This window comes from Saccopteryx bilineata, chromosome 1, assembly GCF_036850765.1.
Source record: "Saccopteryx bilineata isolate mSacBil1 chromosome 1, mSacBil1_pri_phased_curated, whole genome shotgun sequence".
Taxonomy (NCBI): Eukaryota; Metazoa; Chordata; class Mammalia; order Chiroptera; family Emballonuridae; genus Saccopteryx; species Saccopteryx bilineata.
Window position 1 is genome coordinate 407,312,221 of NC_089490.1, and position 21,908 is coordinate 407,334,128.

General features: G+C 65.4%; 1 protein-coding gene across 6 annotated transcripts; it reads left to right on the forward strand.

Moving 5' to 3' along the window:
• The first annotated feature begins 1,988 nt into the window (after nucleotides 1-1,988).
• On the forward strand, nucleotides 1,989-21,682 carry CHID1 (chitinase domain containing 1). Of its 6 annotated transcripts, none has more exons than XM_066252407.1 (13): nucleotides 1,989-2,102; nucleotides 8,985-9,139; nucleotides 9,685-9,834; nucleotides 10,032-10,164; nucleotides 10,773-10,817; nucleotides 11,746-11,852; nucleotides 13,199-13,260; nucleotides 14,794-14,886; nucleotides 18,005-18,106; nucleotides 18,842-18,997; nucleotides 21,039-21,119; nucleotides 21,281-21,323; nucleotides 21,507-21,682. In XM_066252407.1, the coding sequence occupies exons 2-13, from the start codon at nucleotides 9,029-9,031 to the stop codon at nucleotides 21,603-21,605; spliced, it is 1,182 nt and encodes a 393-aa protein (XP_066108504.1). In that variant the 5' UTR covers nucleotides 1,989-2,102; nucleotides 8,985-9,028; the 3' UTR covers nucleotides 21,606-21,682. The 6 variants fall into 6 exon arrangements, with proteins under 6 accessions (XP_066108504.1, XP_066108503.1, XP_066108507.1 ...); XM_066252406.1 differs by lacking the exon at nucleotides 1,989-2,102 and adding an exon at nucleotides 3,196-3,243; XM_066252410.1 differs by lacking the exon at nucleotides 1,989-2,102 and adding an exon at nucleotides 4,068-4,194 and having other exon boundaries at nucleotides 21,039-21,123; nucleotides 21,284-21,323.
• Nucleotides 21,683-21,908: the final 226 nt, after the last annotated feature.

Below are 21,908 nucleotides of genomic sequence, written 5' to 3' on the forward strand. Positions count from 1 at the left end.
GGAAAAGAAAAAAGAAAAAGAACAACAACAGAAATTGATTCTCTCCCTGTGCTGGAGGCCAGAAGTCCATGATCAAGATGCTGGCAGAGCAGGCTGCCCCGGAGGCTCTGCGGGAGGCTCTTCCTCGCCTCTCTTCTGATCTAGCTTCTTCCGGTGGCTGCGTGGCCCCAGTTCTTCCCCCGCCGGCTCATGTGCCCCCGCCCCATCCCGTGTCTGTGCACCAAAGCTCTCTCTCCGTTTTTTCTTTACCGGTATCCCAGTCCCTGGATTCAGGGCTCACCCTAAACGCAAGGTCACCTCACCCCAGGATTCCTAATGACATCCGCAGAGACCCTACTGCCAAATAAGGTGGCCTTCAAATAAGGTGCTGGCTGGGGGTTGGGGACATGGACAACCTTTTGGGGTCCACCATTTACCCCACTAAAACCTCCACCAGGAAATGCTGCCCCTTAGGCTCCATTGACACACATACCATCCCTCCGCTCTGTGACAGGGTTTTATTTTAAGGTTGGTGGTGGCATAATGAGACGCATAAAGCCAGCGCCCAATGCCACGAAGCACAAAGCCCTCTCTGCAGGGCCACCCACCCGCTGCAGACGTCCACCCTGGGGCCCAGCGCCTGCCCAGCTGCTGATCACACACCTACACGTGGGGACAGCACACGATGCCTGAGTCACAGCCCTCCCTGGCCAAGGCCAGATGGACCGGTGGGGGGCGGGGGCGCAGGACATAGACAGAAAACGTGCTGTGCTGGCTGTGGAGCTCCATCCGGAAGCTTCCGCTGCGTGTGAACGTGCCTGCCTCCTCTCCTCTCTCTCTCTCTGGACTTTGCTTATCCCAGCACCCAGGGAGGATGTCTCTATCCACGGGTGTGGCCGAGGCGGGGGGGGGGGGGGGGGGACACCAACAGCAGGAAATCCTGATGTGTGCGTTGCTCCTTCTGGGTTTCCGGCCTCAAAACTGGAATGTTTCAGGGTCCAGGGGTGATAGGACATGGTCAGTGATTGCGGCCTGGACCCTGCCCTTAGGGCAACTACGTCCCACTTCCCACAGCCCACCCCCTGGCCGGGGCCTCCCTGTTAAAAGGGGACAAATCAGAGTCGCCCCTTCTGGGAAGGGCATTGTGTTGTGCTGACTCGGCACATGAGGAGAGGCCCAGGGCTGCCTGTGAGGCCAGAAGCCAGCAACTCCCCCCTCCCCCCATGCCAGGAGCACTGGCCAGCTGGCAGAAGACATAAATCCAGCACTCCGAAGCCCCCACAGCCGCAAGGTGTGGCATGCTCTCGCAAGGTCAGCCACGTGATGGGCCCCCTGTACGTAGCGTCTCAGGGATCCCGTGGAGGCCACTCCGGAGAGGCAGCCTCAGGCTGGGAAGCCTGGGGTGGCCAGGGGCACTGAAGTGGGGCGCTCCAGCCCTACAGGCGTGCCGGACCATGGAGGGCTCAGCTGGCAGCAGGAGGGGTCTGCCACTCTCTCTCTCTCTGACTCCATGGAGCCTGTCCCCGCTCTTGTCTGTCCTCTTGTGCCCGCTGCAGACAGGCAGGGCCAGGAGACGGACAGCCTAAGGACAGGCCAGACAGGGCTCGAAGCTCAGAGCCTGGACCTCTGCTAGGGCACCCCACAAAAGCCCTGACAGAGGAGCTGCGCTTCAAGCCAGAGGGCCTGGATAAAGGGCTTACATGCAGACTTAAGTTGAATTTAAATAATTAGGATTTATGGATGCGATAAATTCCAAACCTGATTTTTTTTTTAGAGGGGGGGGGGGGGGACAGGAACATCGAGCTGCTCCTGTATGTGCCCTGACTGGGGAATGGAACCAGCAACCTCCATGTTCTGGGACAACACTCCAGTCACCCGAGCTCTCGAGCTGGGGCTTAACCTTTGTTGATCTTTAGAGAGACAGAGAGAGGAAGGAAAAGAGAGGAGAGAGGCAAAGGAAGCATTTGTTGTTCCACTCAGTCGTGCGTCGTTGTTTATTTTAAGTTGCTTCCTTGTGAGTGTCCTGCCCAGGGATCGAACCTGCAACCTTGCTGTTTCGGGACAACGCTCTTTCAACCCGCTGAGCTCACCGGCCAGGACCCCAAACCTAATTTTTTAACCTGGTAAGTTTAATTTTATAAAGATTGTTATTCCCTTTCCAAGCTTGGCAGATTTTAAAGTCATTTTTCAGGGGCCTCTGCATAATATTTGGTCCCATCTACAAACTCAGTCCATTAAGCATTTTCAACATTTCAAACTGAATTTATACATTAGGTATCTTTTGTTTCCTTCTTAAGTACTTTAGCATGTGTGGCTCGACCACAGCCCCTTGGTGCTTGAAGAACTCACCTCATCAGTAGGTTACATTTTCTTTAAGTGTGGTGAACCCTACGTTGTCTTACATGTTCCAGAAACATGCAATACCGTGGTGTTCAGGTTTCGTGTAATTATACGTCAATGCTAACGCTCTGGTTCTGATCCTCTTCAACCTTCCTATGCCTCCTTCTCAATCTTCCCGTGGCTGAAAGATGTGTACCCACTTAAGCCAGCTTTCACTCCGGGGTCCCTTCGCACCACGGTGGCAGCAGGGAGGCTGACAGCTTTGTCAAGACCCCTGAATTCTGCCCAGTGGGGGCTCTGCAGAAGGGGACCGGTGCTGGGCTCCCCGCCCTTGCTTCCCACCTGCTCTTGAGATCCGCAGTGCCAGCTCCCAGGGAACCTTGAGTGGATTTTACACTTCTTCAGCTCCAAAGACTCCTGAAGTCTATGGGATCCTAAGGTGACTAAATGCCTTTCTCAGTGAGAGACCCGTGATCTTGCCGGGATCTCCTTGGTATCACTAGGCTCGCACCATGGTCAGGGCATCTGGCATAGCTTATCCGGGCCCCCTCTATAGCTCTTGCCTGACTTGTGTTCACTACCCAAAAGGTCAGGCGTCAGTGCTGAGCTGGGTGCCAGGCACACTGAGCTAGCTGCCCAGGGACACTTGACAGTTGGTACACGACATGCACCAGCACACCCACCAGCCCCAACCACCCTCTGGGAAGACTGGCGGGAAACATGGGGAAGAAAAATAAGAAAATGCAGGGTCAACAGAATGAGAACAAAGTTCAGTTCAAAGAGCAGCAGAAATGGGGAAACAGCGAACAGGGCGTCCTGGTGTGGGTGGGGCAGGGACAGGGTGGGGACCAGCTGTGCGGTTTTCTGCAGGAAACTGCTGGGAACGGCTAAGGACAGGTGCGGGGATCTTCCTGCTTGTATCAGGTGATTAAAACTGCTGGCCACCTAGGCGTTCAGACCATCCCCGAGACCCCTGACTTCTCTTGCTGGGAGCTGGCTGAGATGGAGGGGTTGCATTTGCATCTGCAAGGTGGTGCCACTATCCCTGGAGGCGAGCACGAGACAGCGCCGGGTCTCGGGTGCATGGGGTTTTCGTGTCCCTGCTCCAGTGTGGACATCACTAGCCCATGGATGAGACTCACCCAGGGAGATGTGGGGGATGGCGGAAGAGGGCTAGGCTGGGGGGGGGGGGAGGCGGCCACCAGAGGGAGTTTGGAGGAAAGCCTGGAGAGGCGATTTCTGAATTCAAAAGAGAAAAGAACGTGGGAAGCCAGAGAGGTAGGTCCTCCGCGGTCCCCCTCGGCCATACGCCCACGCGGGGCTGAAAACCTGAAGCCTCGGGCGCTCTCTGGTGGTCACACGTGGCTGCAGCGCTGACCTTACGCCAGCCGCCCAGGCTTCCAAACAGCGCCTGCGCTGGGGAGGCAAGGGGGCCGCCTCCCGGACACGCCGTGATGCCTACGAGGGGACCAAGACACCCCCCCCAGAACCCCGAACCCGCGTGGCAAGGCTGTCGGACTCCCTGGGGAGCCCGAGACCCGAGGATCGCTCCCACGAGCCCCTGGATTCTCCTCTGCCCCGCCCATGGGCCCCGCCCCCCGGCTCGTAGAGGCAGGCCCCGCCCCACTCCGGGGCTCCTCCCCTTAGACCCGCCCCCGGCACTGCCGCCAGGCCCCGCCCGATTCCGGCTTCTCCCTTCGGCCCCGCCCTAGGCCCCGCCCTAACGTGCCGTGCGTGGCGCCGGCGGCGCGGAACTAGCGTGGGCACGGCGACGAGGCGCGGGCGGGCGTCTTGGGGGGCGGGACTTCCTGCAGCGCTGGCGAGCGTCTTCCGGGCGTGCGCGAGGGTGGTCCGGCCGGCCTCCGGGACATGAAGGTGAGCGGCCGGCCGGGGGAGTGTCCGCGGGCCCTGTGCGGCTCAGTTCTCCTCTGCGACACGGGCGCGCGGGCGGTGCCAGGGAGAGCGGAAGGAGAGCGAGTGCGGACGAGAGGCGCTGTGTGTGCGGGGAGGACGTGGGCGTGGGGCAGTGAGCGTGGACGAGCGTGCGGGAAGATCCTGAGTGGGAGCCGCGCGCACGGCTTAGGGTGGCAGGTGGCTGTGAGCAGGCGGTGAGGCCGGGAGAGTGGGTGGCCGCCCTGTCCCCACAGGGTGCCGGTGGCCCCATGCTGGTTGGGGTGCGCCGGGCTGGATGGACCCCCACCTCGCTCGGCACCCCACCCCCAGCCTTGAGCGGCGAGACTTGGTGCACCCCCGAGGATGACTCGCTGCCCCCTCGCTTCCCAGGTCACCCGAGCTGAGCCCGGAGAGGTCAGGGGACAGGGGCTGGTGGCAGGACCGGATCTCTGTGGCTCTCCTGTCTCCATCGCCCTGTCGTTAGTGTAGCGCAGTGGCCTCGCGCCCTCTGCTCGCCTCCTCATCCGTCCAGGCCTCTTCCACACAAAGGGGGTCATCAGTGGGCAGGGACGAAACCTGTCTGACACAAGAACAGAGTGTGTGAGCCTAGCAGTTGGCTCTGGAAGGAGCATGTGCCTTGGGCAGAGATGACTAGTGGATATCTTCCCCAGTGCACAGGGGGGGGACTATGGGAAACGCCCAGACAGGGTCTTGCACCGCAGGAGCACCCCACACACCAGGCAGCGCACACACCACCAGGTCCCCACCACCCAAGTGCCAGACGGTTGGTCTGGAAAGTTCCCTGCTGGTCAGGGAGCAGCCCAGCACTCCCAGTGCTTCTTCCTGGAGCCACTGCCCCATCGGCCCAGTAGCTCCCGGGCACAGGCCATCTGCAGTGCCACCCGCCCAGGCCTCCAGCTTGATCTGGTTCTCCTCTCAGTAACCCTCCTCGAGACAGAAGCCAGCTGCACCTGTCTTCCTCCGAATCAGCCCACATCCACCCTTTCTTATTTCTTCCTTCCCTGTTGTGTGAAGTCAGAGGTCAAGGGTCAGGCAGAGGGGTCCCTGTCCACCTGTGTGCAGGATAGCAGGTGGGGCAGCAGGCCATGACTGGAGGGTGGGAAGGGCACTGTTGAGCCCCCCACCCTTTTTACTGCTGTGGGAGCACCTAGTTTATTTCACATTCCTTCCGACCCTCAGCAACCCGGATCCCCACCTGGAGCTGAGGAGATGCTTGTCATGGCGGGGATGTGAGAGGCCTGGGCTCAAAGACACCGTGCTGGGCAGAGTGGCCACTCCTGCTGGTGGGTCCCACCTGTGTGCACGGCCCTCAGCTCTGTAGCACGTGGAAGCACTCTGTTCCGGTGTCTCTGGCCTCACAGTGGCCAGGCTCCTCAGAGCTTGGCAGCTGCAGTCTTGGTCTGACTAGGGAAGCAATGGGTGATTCTGGGCAGCCTGGCCCTGCAGTGGCCAGAGTTCCCCTCCCTCCGGGCCCTTCCCAGACCTGGGGCTGTGCCCAAGGAGTCCAGTCTCGTGGCTGTGGGCTGTGGACTGTGGGCTGGGGCTGAGGCTTGTGGCGGCTAGATGGTAGGCTGGGCCCCCGGGGTGGGGTGAGGACAGGACCGCAGAGGTTGCAGTCCTTGATGCTGATGCCCGGAAGTGTCCCTGAGAAGAGGGGCTCGTGGGGAGGAGAACAGAGTGATGATCAGGGCATGGGTCTGCCTATCCCTCCCCCACACGGCTGTTAGGGTGAGTGCTGCCCTTGCCCGCAGCTGCGTGTCCCTTCTGTCCTTGGAAACCCTGGGACCAGGCCTTTTGTGCCTCCTGCGGAGGGGACTCCTGGGCTGCTTGCTCTGGGACCCTGTTCTGCAGCCCCGTGCGGGTGTGCTGTGGGGAGAGCAGGTGCCACAGCATGGAAACTGCCCAGGGCAGCCTGGGACCCTGTCGTGCAGCCCCGTGCGGGTGTGCTGTGGGGAGAGCAGGTGCCACAGCATGGAAACTGCCCAGGGCAGCCTGGGACCCTGTCCTGTAGCCCCGTGCGGGTGTGCTGTGGGGAGAGCAGGTGCCACAGCATGGAAACTGCCCAGGGCAGCCTGGGACCCTGTTCTGCAGCCCCGTGCGGGTGTGCTGTGGGGAGAGCAGGTGCCACAGCATGGAAACTGCCCAGGGCAGCCTGGGACCCTGTCCTGCAGCCCCGTGCGGGTGTGCTGTGGGGAGAGCAGGTGCCACAGCATGGAAACTGCCCAGGGCAGCCTGGGACCCTGTTCTGCAGCCCCGTGCGGGTGTGCTGTGGGGAGAGCAGGTGCCACAGCATGGAAACTGCCCAGGGCAGCCTGGGACCCTGTCCTGCAGCCCCGTGCGGGTGTGCGGTGGGGAGAGCAGGTGCCACAGCATGGAAACTGCCCAGGGCAGCCTGGGACCCTGTCCTGCAGCCCCGTGCGGGTGTGCGGTGGGGAGAGCAGGTGCCACAGCATGGAAACTGCCCAGGGCAGCCTGGGACTCTGTTCTGCAGCCCCGTGCGGGTGTGCGGTGGGGAGAGCAGGTGCCACAGCATGGAAACTGCCCAGGGCAGCCTGGGACCCTGTCCTGCAGCCCCGTGCGGGTGTGCGGTGGGGAGAGCAGGTGCCACAGCATGGAAATTGCCCAGGGCAGCCTGGGACCCTGTCCTGCAGCCCCGTGCGGGTGTGCGGTAGGGAGAGCAGGTGCCACAGCATGGAAACTGCCCAGGGCAGCCTGGGACCCTGTTCTGCAGCCCCGTGCGGGTGTGCTGTGGGGAGAGCAGGTGCCATAGCATGGAAACTGCCCAGGGCAGCCTGGGACCCTGTTCTGCAGCCCCGTGCGGGTGTGCGGTGGGGAGAGCAGGTGCCACAGCATGGAAACTGCCCAGGGCAGCCTGGGACCCTGTCCTGCAGCCCCGTGCGGGTGTGCTGTGGGGAGAGCAGGTGCCACAGCATGGAAACTGCCCAGGGCAGCCTGGGACCCTGTCCTGCAGCCCCGTGCGGGTGTGCGGTGGGGAGAGCAGGTGCCACAGCATGGAAACTGCCCAGGGCAGCCTGGGACCCTGTCGTGCAGCCCCGTGCGGGTGTGCCGTGGGGAGATCAGGTGCCACAGCATGGAAACTGCCCAGGGCAGCCTGGGACCCTGTCCTGCAGCCCCGTGCGGGTGTGCGGTGGGGAGAGCAGGTGCCACAGCATGGAAACTGCCCAGGGCAGCCTGGGACCCTGTTCTGCAGCCCCGTGCGGGTGTGCTGTGGGGAGAGCAGGTGCCACAGCATGGAAACTGCCCAGGGCAGCCTGGGACCCTGTCCTGCAGCCCCGTGCGGGTGTGCTGTGGGGAGAGCAGGTGCCACAGCATGGAAACTGCCCAGGGCAGCCTGGGGCCCCCCGGTCTGCACCAAGGAAGTGACAGCCCGGGCTGGGGCAGCCCGTGTGGCTTCGAGACGGGAAGCAGGTCGAGAGGCGAGTTTCAGAGGGCTGGCGGGCCTGGCTCTGCCTGCTCCTGACAGGGTTACATGCACCCTGCCTGGCCAGGAATGCACATGTCCACCCACTGTTCAGGGGACCGGGCCCCGGGGCTGGACTGGAGGGAGCACACGCCAGGGCCGCCTGGGCCAACCTGCTGCCTAACTTAGAGCCCTATCGAGGAGGACAGCCAGGCTGGGCTGTGTGCGGCTCAGCTCCCCCGAGCGAGAAACGGGGAGGGGAGGTGGAAGCTGGAGGAGGTGTGTAAACGTGCACTGCAGGACAAGCCCCGAGTGGGAAGACAGACACGCAGGCAGAGCCACCAAGGACCGCTCGCCCCGCAGGTCGGACAGCCAGCCCGTGTGTCGTTCAGCACCCCCATTTCCGGGCTGTCGTCTGTGGGTGAACACGGGGCTTGTAAACAAAGCCGGACCAGGCTGTATGGGTGCGTTTCCTGACACGTGCGCTGCCCAGTGCCTCCGAGTGCCTGTCCCTGTCCCTGTCCTAGTGGGAGGAAGTGCAGGCTGCTTACTCTCTGCCACAGACATCCTCCCGTGCTCCCCACGGGGGTGGGGAAGCCTCCCAAAGGAGAGTGTGGAAGAAAGGATGCCCAGTGGGGTGTGTGTAGTGTTTACGGGCAGACTGTCACTCAGAAAGGTTTCTCCAGCTTGACCCCCCAGAGACGGCTCAGGGGAAGTGCTGCTCGCTGGGGCTTCGCAACCTGTCTTGCTTGTTTTTTTGTTTCCTGAATGAGAGTTTCACGCTCTCGCTCTTGTGTAGTAAGCTCGACCGGCATTTTCACCCGTAATCTCCGCAGTTGCTGACGTAGTTGGAAAAGCCTCACTACGCTGAGTTGACAGGAGCAGATGCTCGTGGCCTCCTCAGTTCCCATGACTCTGCTACTCGTAGTGAAGCCCTCCGGCAGGGACTCCTTTGGGTTTGATGAGAGAGGAAGGGCCAGCATTCTCCTGGACGGCTGGCAGTGGTCATCGTGGCCCTGAGGCAGTGGTCGTCGTGGCCCTGAGGCAGTGGCCGTCGTGGCCCTGAGGCAGTGGCCATCGTGGGAGGCAGTGGCCACAGGCTCAGGGGAGACCTCTCTGGCTGTCTGTGAGAGGACCCAAAGGCCTGGCTGTGCTGGAAGCTGGACTGTGGCCACTGGGGCTGAGCCAGGGCCAGGGCATGGCTGTGTCTGGGGACCACCGTCCAGCCCCGTGCTGTGAGGACCCAGGCCCTGTCATGACAAAGCTCCAGGTCAGCCGAGCGTGTGCCTGGCTCCTCTGGTGGTCCCCACGTGCTCTGCTCTCTCTGCAGCCTCCTGGGCCCCGCGGTGGGACCCCCGCTGTGACCTGCCCGCCATGAGGGCGCTCCTCCGTGTGCTCTGGCTCGCCCTGACCTGCGGCTCTGTCCACACCACCCTGTCAAAGTCAGATGCCAAAAAGGCTGCCTCCAAGACACTGCTGGAGAAGGTAGGCGGTCTGGGCACTGGCCAGAGGGCTGACCCGTCCTGCCTTCTTCCTGCCCTCCAAGACACTGCTGGAGAAGGTAGGGGGTCTGGGCACTGGCCAGAGGGCTGACCCGTCCTGCCTTCTTCCTGCCCTCCAAGACACTGCTGGAGAAGGTAGGGGGTCTGGGCACTGGCCAGAGGGCTGACCCGTTCTGCCTTCTTCCTGCCCACGGGGGCCTCCTGCCAGGCGGCCTGGGAGCCAGGAGGCTAAGGGCTTGGCTTCGTGCTGCCCAGGTGTCTTCAAAGGGAGAGCTGCTGGCGCTCGGGCCCAGGGCTGCACCTGTCCCCTGTGAGGTCCGTGAGCGAGGCCGCACTCCCAGGGAGGCAGGGCGTGTCTTCAGGAACGGTCAGCTCCCTGGGAGGGCCTTTCCCTGCCGTCTCCTGGTCAGTGGCACTGTGATGACCCCAGCACAGTCCCCAGCTGAAGGGGGAGGACTGCTCTGCCCCCAGGGGCCTGTTTTCTGCCCCAGGACGGCAGACACTGACCACTCCTTCCTTTCATTCCAGACTCAGTTTTCAGAGAAGCCTGTCCAGGATCGGGGTCTGGTGGTGACGGACCCCACAGCCGAGGACGTGGTTCTGGAGCACCGCAGCTACTGCTCAGCGAAGGCCCGGGAAAGGCACTTTGCTGGGGACGTCTTGGGCTACGTCACTCCAGTAAGCCAGACCCTGGTGTGGACAGGGACTGCCGAAGGCAGGGCGGCACCTGGGGTTTGCATTCCCACCTTTCCCGGCCACCGCCGCTGTGGGGGCTCAGTGGGAATCGGCACAGGGGTCCTCTGGGAGCTTCTCCACTGGGCACAGCCCAGGACAGCTCCTGAGCCCTCTGACCTCTGTCCTCCATCCTCTGCCAGTGGAACAGCCATGGCTACGACATCGCCAAGGTCTTTGGGGGCAAGTTTACGCAGATCTCGCCGGTGTGGCTGCAGCTGAAGAGGCGCGGCCGCGAGATGTACGAGGTCACGGGCCTCCATGACGTGGACCAAGGTTCTCCCCTTGCTGCCCCCTGCTTGTCCCCAGAGGGTGTGCGGGAGTGAGAACGCCAGTGCCTCTGTGTGTCTGGGTGTGAGAGAGAGCGAGCGTGTGTCTTAGCATGTGAGTGAAGTGTGTTTAAGAACCTGACAACCTCTGCGTGAGAATGTGGGTGTCCGAGTGTCTGTGTGGCAGAGCCTGGCCCTCGGGATGCCGCTGAGCTCCAGGAAACAGTCCCAGGGTCTGAGCTGCCCTGGCCCAGGCCGTCTGCAGGGCGGGGGGGGGGGGGGGGGGGGGGGGGGGACGGGGTCTGGCCCTCGGGATGCCGCTGAGCTCCAGGAAACGGCCCCGGGGTCTGAGCTGCCCTGGCCCCGGCCGTCTGCAGGGCGGGGGGGACGGGGTCTGGCCCTCGGGATGCCGCTGAGCTCCAGGAAACGGCCCCGGGGTCTGAACTGCCCTGGCCCCGGCCGTCTGCAGGGCGGGGGGGATGGGGTCCTAGGAGGAGGGCCCTGCAGCCTCCCCACCTGCCTCCCCGCTGCTCTCCTGCTGTGGGCTGAGCATTTTCCTCCTCCCTGTGGGTGAGGGTGGGTGCCCGCCCTGACTGTCCTCCTCACACCCCACAGGGTGGATGCGTGCAGTCAGGAAGCAGGCCAAGGGCCTCCGTATAGGTGAGTCCAGGGCGCCTGGGTGGTCAGGGCAGCTGGCCCTTAGGACACACACCAAGAGATGGAGGCCCTGGTTGGTGTGATCCCCGCCCCCCACCCCCACGAGTGGGTGAATGGGCCCCAGGGTCTTCACCTGTGCTGGGAAATCCAGGCTGTGCTGCTCTGCACATTGGTCACTCCCCGACTGCTCAGAAACAAGGCCAGCCCCAGCCCAGCACCCGGGGCCCCCAGTCCAGCCAGGATCCTGCGGCCTTTGCGCCCACCGAGGCTAGCCCCAGCCTCGCCAGTTTCTTCTTCACCCAGGAAGCGTTTACTGAGGGCCTGCGGGCCAAGCCCGAGAGTGACGGCAGCCCTGCCCCGCCCATCCTGGAGCTCTCGGCCGGCCAGGGGGGGACAGTCCCAGTGCAGTGGGGGCCGCCTGGGAGCAGGAGGAGCCCCGGGAGGGCCGAGAGGGGGGTGCGTGGATGGGGAGCTGAGGGTCAGGTCCGGGTGCAGAGGGTCCAGCAGGAGCCAGGCAGTGAGGAGCCGGGAGAGCAGGGTTGGGCCCGCTGGGACCACGTGGGAGGACGTGCAGGGCCCGCTGGGACCACGTGGGAGACGTGCAGGGCCCGCTGGGACCACGTGGGAGGACGTGCAGGGCCCGCTGGGACCACGTGGGAGACGTGCAGGGCCCGCTGGGACCACGTGGGAGGACGTGCAGGGCCCGCTGGGACCACGTGGGAGGACGTGCAGGGCCCGCTGGGACCACGTGGGAGACGTGCAGGGCCCACAGCTGTGTCCTTCCCCGACCCCGGGGGCCCTCCCTCGCCAGGCCGAGAGCTGCTGGGATGACCGTGCTCGGTGCCCGGCCGTGCGGTCACTCTGCTCTAGGGGCCTGTGGCCACCAGGGGATGGAGCCGAGGGTGGGAGGTGACGCCGCCTGTCCCCCCAGTGCCCCGGCTCCTGTTTGAGGACTGGACCCGGGAGGACTTCCGCAGCGTCTCGGACAGCGAAGACGAGATAGAAGAGCTCAGCAAGACCATTGTCCAGGTGGCCAAGGTGAGGCCTGGCCCTCCACGGAGCGACGCGGGCTTCCCTGAGCTGCCTCTTGACCACAGGCAAGGGGCCCTCCCTCGGGCGACACCCAGCTGTCCAGTGCTGGGCTTCGGGGGTGGAGGGTGCCCCTCGGGTCCCCAGGGGTTGGGGAGGCACATGCATGGACAGCACATACAGAAGCTGTGGCTGCTCTGTTTTTGGCCTCTGTGGTGACCCCCGCTGCCCCCTTCAGAGAGACACACCTGTGCCTGCAGCGTGACCCTCGGGCCGGGACCTTCCTGGGTGGGCGCGGGCAGCTGGCCCCGGGTCTGCCCGGCACCCTTCCCTCCTGGCCACGGGGTTGCCCTGTCCTGTCTCGGTCCTTCCTGGGTGGGCGCGGGCAGCTGGCCCCGGGTCTGCCCGGCACCCTTCCCTCCTGGTCACGGGGTTGCCCTGTCCTGTCTCGGTCCTTTCTGGGTGGGCGCGGGCAGCTGGCCCCGGGTCTGCCCGGCACCCTTCCCTCCTGGTCACGGGGTTGCCCTGTCCTGTCTCGGTCCTTTCTGGGTGGGCGCGGGCAGCTGGCCCCGGGTCTGCCCGGCACCCTTCCCTCCTGGCCACGGGGTCTCCCTGTCCTGTCTCTGGTCCTTCCTGGGTGGGCGTAGGCAGCTGGCCCCGTGTCTGCCCGGCACCCTTCCCTCCTGGTCACGGAGTCGCCCTGTCCTGTCTCGGTCCTTCCTGGGTGGGTGCGGGCACCCTTCCCTCCTGGTCACGGGGTTGCCCTGTCCTGTCTCGGTCCTTCCTGGGTGGGCGTGGGCAGCTGGCCCTGGGTCTGCCCGGCACCCTTCCCTCCTGGCCACGGGGTTGCCCTGTCCTGTCTCGGTCCTTCCTGGGTGGGCGCGGGCACCCTTCCCTCCTGGCCACGGGGTCTCCCTGTCCTGTCTCTGGTCCTTCCTGGGTGGGTGCAGGCAGCTGGCCCCGTGTCTGCCCGGCACCCTTCCCTCCTGGTCACGGAGTCGCCCTGTCCTGTCTCTGGTCCTTCCTGTGTGGGCGCGGGCACCCTTCCCTCCTGGTCACGGGGTTGCCCTGTCCTGTCTCCGGTCCTTTCTGGGTGGGTGCAGGTAGCTGGCCCCGGGTCTGCCCGGCACCCTTCCCTCCTGGCCACGGAGTCGCCCTGTCCTGTCTCCGGTCCTTCCTGGGTGGGTGCAGGCAGCTGGCCCCGGGTCTGCCCGGCACCCTTCCCTCCTGGCCACGGGGTCGCCCTGTCCTGTCTCGGTCCTTCCTGGGTGGGCGTGGGCAGCTGGCCCCGTGTCTGCCCGGCACCCTTCCCTCCTGGTCACGGGGTTGCCCTGTCCTGTCTCTGGTCCTTTCAGAGCCAGCATTTTGACGGCTACGTGGTGGAGGTTTGGAGCCAGCTCCTGAGTCAGAAGCACGTGTGAGTGGGCCGAGCGGTCTGCCCACCCCCAGCCCCTGTCCGGGTGGAGGCTGGAGAGGCCCAGGACGGGCTGCTTGGGAGGAAGCCTTCATCCCACGCCGTGGCTTCAACAGCCCTGACCTTGCCCTGCGTGGTGAAGGGAGCAGGAGCAGCCTCTCCAGGAGGATGCCCAGGCAGCGGCCAGCGGGCTTGCATACCAGCAGGAGGTGCTGAGCACAGCGTGCCCTTCCAGGGCACGAGGAGAGGCCAGCGTGTGCAGCCAGGGCCCTCTAAGTGGACGGCCTGGGGTTCTCTAGGAAAAGAGCCGCACAGGCTCTGTGCTCACCCTTCCCGTGAGGCTCAGGCCAGAGTCCCCTGCAGCAGCCACTGCCCAGGGCCTGTCAGGGACTTGGGGGTCAGCTCTGCAGGAGGGGTGGGAGGGACCGAGTCCCGCCCACATGTCCCGGATGCAGCCACTGCCCAGGGCCTGTCAGGGACTTGGGGGTCAGTTCCGCAGGAGGGGTGGGAGGCACCAAGTCCCGCCCACGTGTCCCAGATGCAGCCACTGCCCAGGGCCTGTCAGGGACTTGGGGGTCAGTTCCGCAGGAGGGGTGGGAGGCACCAAGTCCCGCCCACGTGTCCCGGATGCAGCCACTGCCCAGGGCCTGTCAGGGACTTGGGGGTCAGCTCTGCAGGAGTGGTGGGAGGCACCGAGTCCCGCCCACGTGTCCCGGATGCAGCCACTGCCCAGGGCCTGTCAGGGACTTGGGGGTCAGTTCCGCAGGAGGGGTGGGAGGCACCAAGTCCCGCCCACGTGTCCCGGATGCAGCCACTGCCCAGGGCCTGTCAGGGACTTGGGGGTCAGCTCTGCAGGAGGGGTGGGAGGCACCGAGTCCCGCCCGCATGTCCCGGATGAGCTTGCGGGAGGTGGTGTACCTGCCCAGCGCCCCTGCGGGCAGCGGAGTCTGTCAGCCAGCTGCAGCTGCTCCTGGAACTGCTGTCCCTCCTGCCTGCCTGTCCCAGGAGGGCGCTGGGCTGGGACTCCCAGGCACCCCTCTCAGCTGTGCTGTCCCCTGTCATTCTGCAGGGCAGCCTCTGCCCCCTCAGAAGCAGAGTCCCCACAACGACCCCCTCTCTGCCAGGCAGGCGGAGGGCGCACTGTTGGGGGGCGAGGGGGAGTGGTGACCCTCCACCCAGGTCAGGGCAGGCATGGGGCAGGGTCCCGCTTCCCCATGTCAGAGCCCTGCCCCCAGCCCTTCCCCTGTCCACTGCTGCCTGGGGGGGGGGGCTTGAGGCCCACTTTGGGGGGAGGTAGATGGAGATAGTGTCATGCCCTGCGTGGTCAGGTCTCCAGACAGCTGCGCGCTCTGTCCACTCCCCTGGCCCCACCGTGACTGCGTGGGAGGGCGTCTCGGGCAGCGTGCAGACCGCTGAGTGGCTGGTGCCCACGGGCTGGGGGTGCCCTGTGCCTTCAGGGCAGGAACGGCAGGAAAGGGCGCCTGCCCCGCGCGGCCTCCGCCGAGTCTCCCGCTCTGACCTCGGGCTTCTCCACAGCGGCCTCGTCCACATGCTCACCCACATGGCCGAGGCGCTGCACCAGGCCCGGCTGCTGGCCATCCTGGTCATCCCACCGGCCGTCGCCCCCGGGTAAGTGCTGCGCTCGCGCGGGGCTGGGGGCCTTCGGGGCAGATGCGGCAGCCGCTCCAAGAACAGGTGTGGGAACCGGGGCCGGACCCAAGGCAGCGGGCGGAGGCCGTGTCCCTGCAGCCTCGCGGGAAGACGTGTCGTGAGTCCCTCCGCTTGAGGGGCGGAGTCTTTTAGACGCACTTTCCCTCGCTCTTAGGCGAGACCCTGGAGCTCTGCGGCCGAGTGGACGCCCGTGGGGCTCGGGCGCTCGGGCTGTGGCCCTGCTGCTGCCCTCCTCTCAAGACCTTTCTTTGGGAACCTGAGGGACAGGGACACGGAGGAGCCCGGGCAGTCTGGCCGCCGCGTCCACTCCGCCCAGGGCGTGACCTGAGGGCCACGGGCAGTCTGGCTGCCGCGTCCACTCCGCCCAGGGCGTGACGTGAGGGCCGCGGGCAGGCCTGAGGTGGAGGACCAGGGCAGCAGTGGAGAGGAGCCGCAGGGGCCACGGTGGGAGTGGCCTGCCCCAAGGAGACCAGATGGCATGCTCCTTGGTCCAAAAGTGTCCACTGGGGACCTCCGCAGGTTGATAGACTCACACAAAACACTTAGTGGACACTCACAGAACCTGAGGCGCTCCGGCAGCTGAGACAGGTGTCCCTTAAAATGGGCACCATTCTCTGGGGACGGCATGCCTGGCTGGCTCAACCCTTACACCCCACAGTGCCCTCAACGGCGGAGGCCTTGGGCCCTTTGCATGACCTGGTGGCCTCCTGCCCACCTTTCCTTCCCGCTCTTCTAGGGCCCCCATCCGTTGGGGGACTGCCACAGGGCTGGACATGGTGTGGACCTGACTTCAGACAGTGTCTGCAGCTGCCACCCTCCCGGAGCTGGGCAGGTGGTGCTCCACCAGGAGCCAGCCCAGTCAGAGCCCCCATGTGTGCCTCCTCGCACACGCACACACGTGTCCACATATGTGGCACATATGTGTGATGGGGCCGGCAGCGTTGGGACCAGTGCTATGTATGCTCGGGCCCGGGGGCCCCTGTGGCTTCCAGGGACGAGAGCCACTGCTTGGGGAAGGCCAGGGCAGCAGACGCCCCAGGCACCAGGGGGCTGGGCTACAGACACGCGGCACCCACTCCCCGGCCCCTGGTTTCTGGGGGGTGTCAGGGGCCCCTGGTTCCTCGGGCTGGGGGTCTGCCCTGTGCTGTGTCTGGGGCTGGAGCCCTTCCTGGCACGGCTGTCCGCCTGCACACAGAGCCTTGCAGCTTCAGGTGGGTGTAGAGGGCAGACTTGCAGTGGATGTGCGAGGGTGTAGGGGGGTGGACACCCCTGGAGGCACCAATCTCTGGGCTTGGCAGCCTCTGCCCCGGAACCCCCGTGCCCAGCCCCTGGTACCCAGGCCAGAAGTGGATGTATGAGCAGGGGTCAGCCAGCCCCTCAGCCTGCAGCCACCGAGCCCGCAGGAAACTCCCGCTCTGGTGGCCCAGAGATGCCAGCAGGAGGGGACTGTGGCCATTGTGGCTGGGGCTGCTGGCAGGGTCCCCAGGGCCAGCCCCTCTCAGCAGTCAGGTGTACGTGCTGGTGGGTGTGTGTTTGGGGGGGGGCCTGGCTAGCAGTGCCCTGGGAGCCCGCTCCCTGTTGGCACTTGGCCCCCGTGGGAGTCTCTCCAGCCTTTCTCACAGTGGCATCCACCTCACAGGCTGCCCAGCAAGGGGGCAGGGGTGTCTCGTCTGTGGGGCTGTCTGGAGTCGCTCTCCAGTGCTGACCCTGAGCCCTGCTCTCAAGGTCGCTGCCCAGTCCGTGTGGAGCCACCGCTGTCCTCTGTGTGTGTGTGTGGGGGGGGGGGGTTGGCTCCGCTTCACGCTCTGCTGGAGGCGCCAACGCACAGCACGGTGGACTGGTCTGACAGCTCGCCGTCCTCACGGGCTGGCCCAGGGTGTCTCCAGGCTGCAGCTCCTGGGACCCGGACTGGAGCCCGGCCCCCACCACTGCCCCTGCTGCTGGTGCCAACCCAGGCGTCTGGTCCTCACGGGCAGCTGTCCATCTTGTCCCTCCCCCGTCTCCAGCCAGCCAGCCGCCCCTGGGTGTCTCGTGGTTTCCAGCAGGCAGTCCCCCCATGGTCAGCAAGGTCCTTCTGGGGGACCCCTCTGCACAGTCCCCCCATGGTCAGCGAGGTCCTTCTGGGGGGCCCCTCTGCACAGTCCCCCCATGGTCAGCGAGGTCCTTCTGGGGGGCCCCCTCTGCACAGTCCCCCCCCGTGGTCAGCGAGCTCCTTTTGGGGAGCCCCTCTGCACAGAGCCCTGTTCCCACTCACCTGGGGGCTGGGCACAGCCAGAGCCAGAGCATGGAGGGCTCCAAGTGGGCGGTGGGCACAGGTCCCCTGTGGATGTGGAACAGGCAGGGGGCGTGGTGCGTGCAGACAGGAGAGACGTCCAGGTGGGATGGTTCCCTCTGAATTCCGTGAGGCAGGCAGGTTCATGCTGAGCGGAGCAGCCAGCTGGCAGGGGGCCTGGGTGTCTGGGCGTGTGGAGAGCAGGTGGGGCACCCCGAAAGCGGGCCAGCCTTCCACCTGTCCCCAGTTAGGTCCCCACCGGGGTTGCTGCGGGGCTACTCTGCAGGCAGTGTCCAGAGGCCAGGTGCGGCTCGGTTAGTGACTGCCAAGGAGTCAGCCCAGAGAGGGCCGATCGGGGCAGCACTTGGGGCTCAGCATCTGATCGGCAGCATCTCAGCCTCCGGGGCAGCAGGGGGTTCTCTGGGGGAGCGGGCACTCACCACCGGGCAAGGTGGCATCCCTGGCAGGTCAGGGCAGCTCCACAGTGGGGCCCAGGCCCAGGGATAGCCGCTGGTCGGGGTGATGGAGCAAGGAGGTGTTCAGCCTATGGGACGAAGCTGAGGGCAGATGGTTAGGGGCCTGGGGGCTGGAAAGGCCCGAGAGGTGGCCCACCCTTGCTCCTGGAGAGCGGCCCTGACCAAGCTGTAACGGAGTGCTGAGTTGCGTCCCGGGAGTGACTGGAGATCCTTTTGTGGTGGAGGGGAGCAGGGTGTGGGCTGGGAGCCCCCACGGCCGGCTGCTCGGTCCTCAGCTGGCCAGGTGTCAGCTGCGGGGCAGCTGAGTGGCCGTCCTTGTCTCATGCAGGACCGACCAGCTGGGCATGTTCACACACAAGGAGTTGGAGCAGCTGGGTCCCGTGCTGGACGGATTCAGTCTCATGACCTACGACTACCCCTCTGTGCAGCAGTGAGTGTGGGTGCCGGGGCCTGTGAGCGCTGGCCTGGTTCACAGTGCTCACCACCCATGGGGCTGGACACTGGACAACTGGACATTCAGAAAGGCCAGGCCTGGCTTTCCACACTGGAGTCAGCTCTCGGTGACGGGGTGCAGGGTGCCTGGTTTTCCCCCACGGCCCAGAGCTGGCTGCATTGGGCAGCCTTTCATTTGGGGGCACACAGCCGATGGCACCAGGCAGCCCCGTGAAAGTACCATCCCGGGGTGTCCAGCCACACCTCTGGGAGTGGTGGCCACTGGCACTGAGCCTGCCACGTTGCTGAGGAGACAGTGTCACGCCACTGCCCACTGCTGCCTCTGTCTGCCTCAGGCCTTGACCTGGGCTGTGCTCCCAGCAGTGGGCCCAGGTAAAGCAGGTGTGGACACGAGTGCCCAGGAGGAAGACGCCCCAAGAGGTCCACTGCCTGCTTCCTCCCCCCCACACACACATGCACCGACCCCTGCCCCAGTCCGGAGGCCCACTGTGGACAGCCCAAGGCCTCTGCCTGCCCCTGAAGCCCACTCCTGCCTCCCCCCCCCATGCACCCCCATGCACCAACCCCTGCCCCGGTCCAGGAGCCCCACTGTGGGCAGCCCAAGGCCTCTGCCTCCCCCCACATGCACCGACCCCTGCCCCAGTCCGGAGCCCCACTGTGGACAGCCAAGGCCTCTCCCTGCCCCTGAAGCCCACTCCTGCCCCCCCCGCAGGCCTGGTCCCAACGCTCCGCTGTCCTGGGTGCGAGCCTGCGTCCAGGTCCTCGACCCCAAGTCCAAGTGGCGCAGCAAGATCCTCCTGGGACTCAACTTCTACGGCATGGACTACTCGGCCTCCAGGGACGCCCGGGAGCCCGTCGTGGGGGCCAGGTGAGCCGGGCTCCCTGCCACACGGTGGCGGCCGCGCTGTCCCTTGCCAAAACCTTCGTTCCAGGGGTCTGCGTCCCCGTCCCGGAGGCTGGAGGTTCGAGGTCTGGGTGTGGGCAGGGCTGGTTCTGCCTGCGGCCTCTCTCCTGGGTGTGCAGACAACTCCTCTCCCTGGGTCCCCACGTGCGTGTCTGTGTCTGTGCTCCCGGGTCCCCACGTGCGTGTCCGTGTCTGTGCCCCTGGGTCCCCACGTGCGTGTCCGTGTCTGTGCTCCCGGGTCCCCACGTGCGTGTCCGTGTCTGTGCCCCTGGGTCCCCACGTGCGTGTCCGTCTGTGCCCCCGGGTCCCCACGTGCGTGTCCGTGTCTGTGCTCCCGGGTCCCCACGTGCGTGTCTGTCTGTGCTTCTAGCAAGGTTCCCAGTCAGTCGGATTAGAGCCCATCCATGTGACCTGGTTTTACCTTGGTCACTTGTCATATCCTGGGGTCCCAGGGCTCAGACTCCAGTGGAATTTGGGGACAGTTCATTTCCCACGCCACCTGAGGGGTAAGGAGTTACCGTGGGCTCAGTGAACGTGGCCCAGCAGTCGCTCATGCAGTGAGGTTGTTGGAGCCCCAGCCCAGCTTATGCAGGTCAGGTGACAAGGTACCACGCGGCTCCAGATGACCCCCGGTCCCAACTGTTGTAGGGGCTGCAGTGAAGGGGGTCTGACCACGCCGGTACACGCATGTGCTGGGGGAGGGGTGTGTGCCTGTTCACAGCACATCACAGCCTTCAGGGCACTGGGTTCCGCTGGCCCCCGGCCGGGGACAGAAGGCCGTATCCCGTCCGGGCCACAGTCCCCGCTGGGTCTGTGCAGTCTGCTCAGCTCCCCCGACTTCTCTCCCCTGTGCCCCCTCACTGAGGGAGGGAGGCTGGCAGGCACTTGGCTTCAGCCAGTCAGGGTAGCCAGTGGGTGGAGCATGGGTCCCTGGGCCCAAGGGTGTGGCTGGACTGTGTCAGGAGCCCGCCCTGCCCGGCCCTGCACCCCCAGCCTCTCCAGGCCCGGGCAGATGCTGCCAGCCCAGCAGCCTCCCTGGGGCCCGGCCGGCAGTGCTGACGCTGCAGGGCTGTCGCTCTCAGGCCTCAAGGGCAGATGGGGGTCGTCTGCACCCGCCCTGGTCCTGCAGAGGGGACTGAGGGGGACCGGGCAGAGAAGACAGGCCGGGGGCACCCTGCCTCTGGGGAGGGCGGTGGTCTGGGTGGTGGCACAGGCTCCTCTCATGTGCTTTGGGCGCCCGTGGGGGGTGAGGGTGGGTGACTGGAGGGCTCACCCCTGTTTGGCTTAGACCCCCCCAGGTGCCCCTCCTCTTCATCCTCCACGGGGGTGGGAGTTTGTCCTCCAGATCTGGGGGTCCTGGTGCCCAGTGTGGGGAGCCCCCACGCGCAGGGAGGGCTCCTCTCTGCTCTCAGCTGGGCCTGACCCGGCCCCACCTGCTGTCCCCACAAGGGGTCTCGGAGCCTGTGGCTCACACAAGCTGTGGGTGCAGACAGCCCCCACAGGTCCCCCCTGGCTGGATTCATGGTGACAAGTCTTGGCTGATGTGGCATTGTACGCCTGCCACAGCCCCTTCCCTGGGGTCTGCGTCTCTGTGATGGAGACAAGGAGTCTGAGAAGAGTGTGCAGTGCTATGTGGGGTCAGGAGGGAGGTCCCCTACCTTCAGATGTGCCTAGGAAGGGTGCTGTGCCCCCCACAGGACTATCCCAAGATGAGGGCGGGGCTGCCTGCAGTCAGGGACATCACTGATTGACAGTGATTCATTGTACAGGGCGCACAGAGTGGGGTGAGCGCCCCCACCCCCGCCATGTGGAATGAGCCTCTGGTGGGTCTTCAGGCCTTCACTGACTCCCAGGAAGGCCTGGGCCCCACTCCTCTCCCTCCCTCCCTCTGGGTGGCCTCCCCCCTCCCATGACAGCCAGAGCCGCCTCCACTCTGTCCAGGGGGCTCGGGGACTGGGCGGGCCGGGGAGGGTGCCGTGCCCACGCCCACGCCCGGCCTCCACAGGTACATCCAGACGCTGAAGGAGCACCGGCCACGGATCATGTGGGACAGCCAGGCCGCAGAGCACTTCTTCGAGTACAAAAAGTGAGTGTCCGGACAAGGCTCTAGGGTGAGAGGGGGTCCCTGGCCTGAAAAGTGGGAACCACGGAGGGGCTTTTCCAAGGGGACCTGAGACCTGGGTGGAAGCAGAAGTGGGAGGGCCGGGAGAACCAGAGACAGGAGGCGGGTGTCCCCGTCCTTTGCAGAAGCCGCGGCGGGAGACACATCATCTTTTACCCGACTCTGAAGGTACGTGGGCCCAGCCCGACACCACCCTCCGCGCGGTGACCTCTCCTCTCTGTGAGGCCGAGGTGGGCAGAGGGGTCAGTGCAGGGTCTGACCGGCTCTCCTCCGAGTGTGTTTCGAGTGGGTGGGCCGGCGGGGGCTGCGTGGGGGACGAGGGGCGGAGGCCGACGCCCCCCCTGCCCGCAGTCGGTGCAGATGCGACTGGACCTGGCCAGAGAGCTGGGCGTCGGACTGTCCATCTGGGAGCTGGGCCAGGGCCTGGACTACTTCTACGACCTGCTCTAGGGACCTTCTGGGACAGAGGTGCTCTGCACGACGGAGCGCGTCCCGACCCTGTGAAATACAGACTTCTGTCTTCTCGCCGTGTCTGTCGCAGTCCTTAGGGTGGGGACCCCGCCTCCTCAGATGAGGGGCAGCCTGGCCAGGGGACACCCCCTGAGAACAGTCCCGCCCCTCAGGGTGACGGGGAGTCCCCTGCTCCACATGGCCCGTGGTTCACTGGGTTTGGAGGCTTCGGAACCAGTCACGCTCTCCCGTACCTGGACTTATGCAGGGACAGCCCCACCCCATGTCGCCCCCAGGCCTCCC

What these genes read in the sequence shown, in the direction of transcription:
- CHID1 (XM_066252407.1), top strand. Translation starts at nt 9,029, where the DNA reads ATGAGGGCGCTCCTCCGTGTGCTCTGGCTCGCCCTGACCTGCGGCTCT. An exon ending in CCTCCATGACGTGGACCAAG is followed by an intron (nt 10,165 to 10,772) that starts GTTCTCCCCTTG and finishes CACACCCCACAG; the next exon opens with GGTGGATGCGTGCAGTCAGG. An exon ending in GACTACCCCTCTGTGCAGCA is followed by an intron (nt 18,107 to 18,841) that starts GTGAGTGTGGGT and finishes CCCCCCCCGCAG; the next exon opens with GCCTGGTCCCAACGCTCCGC.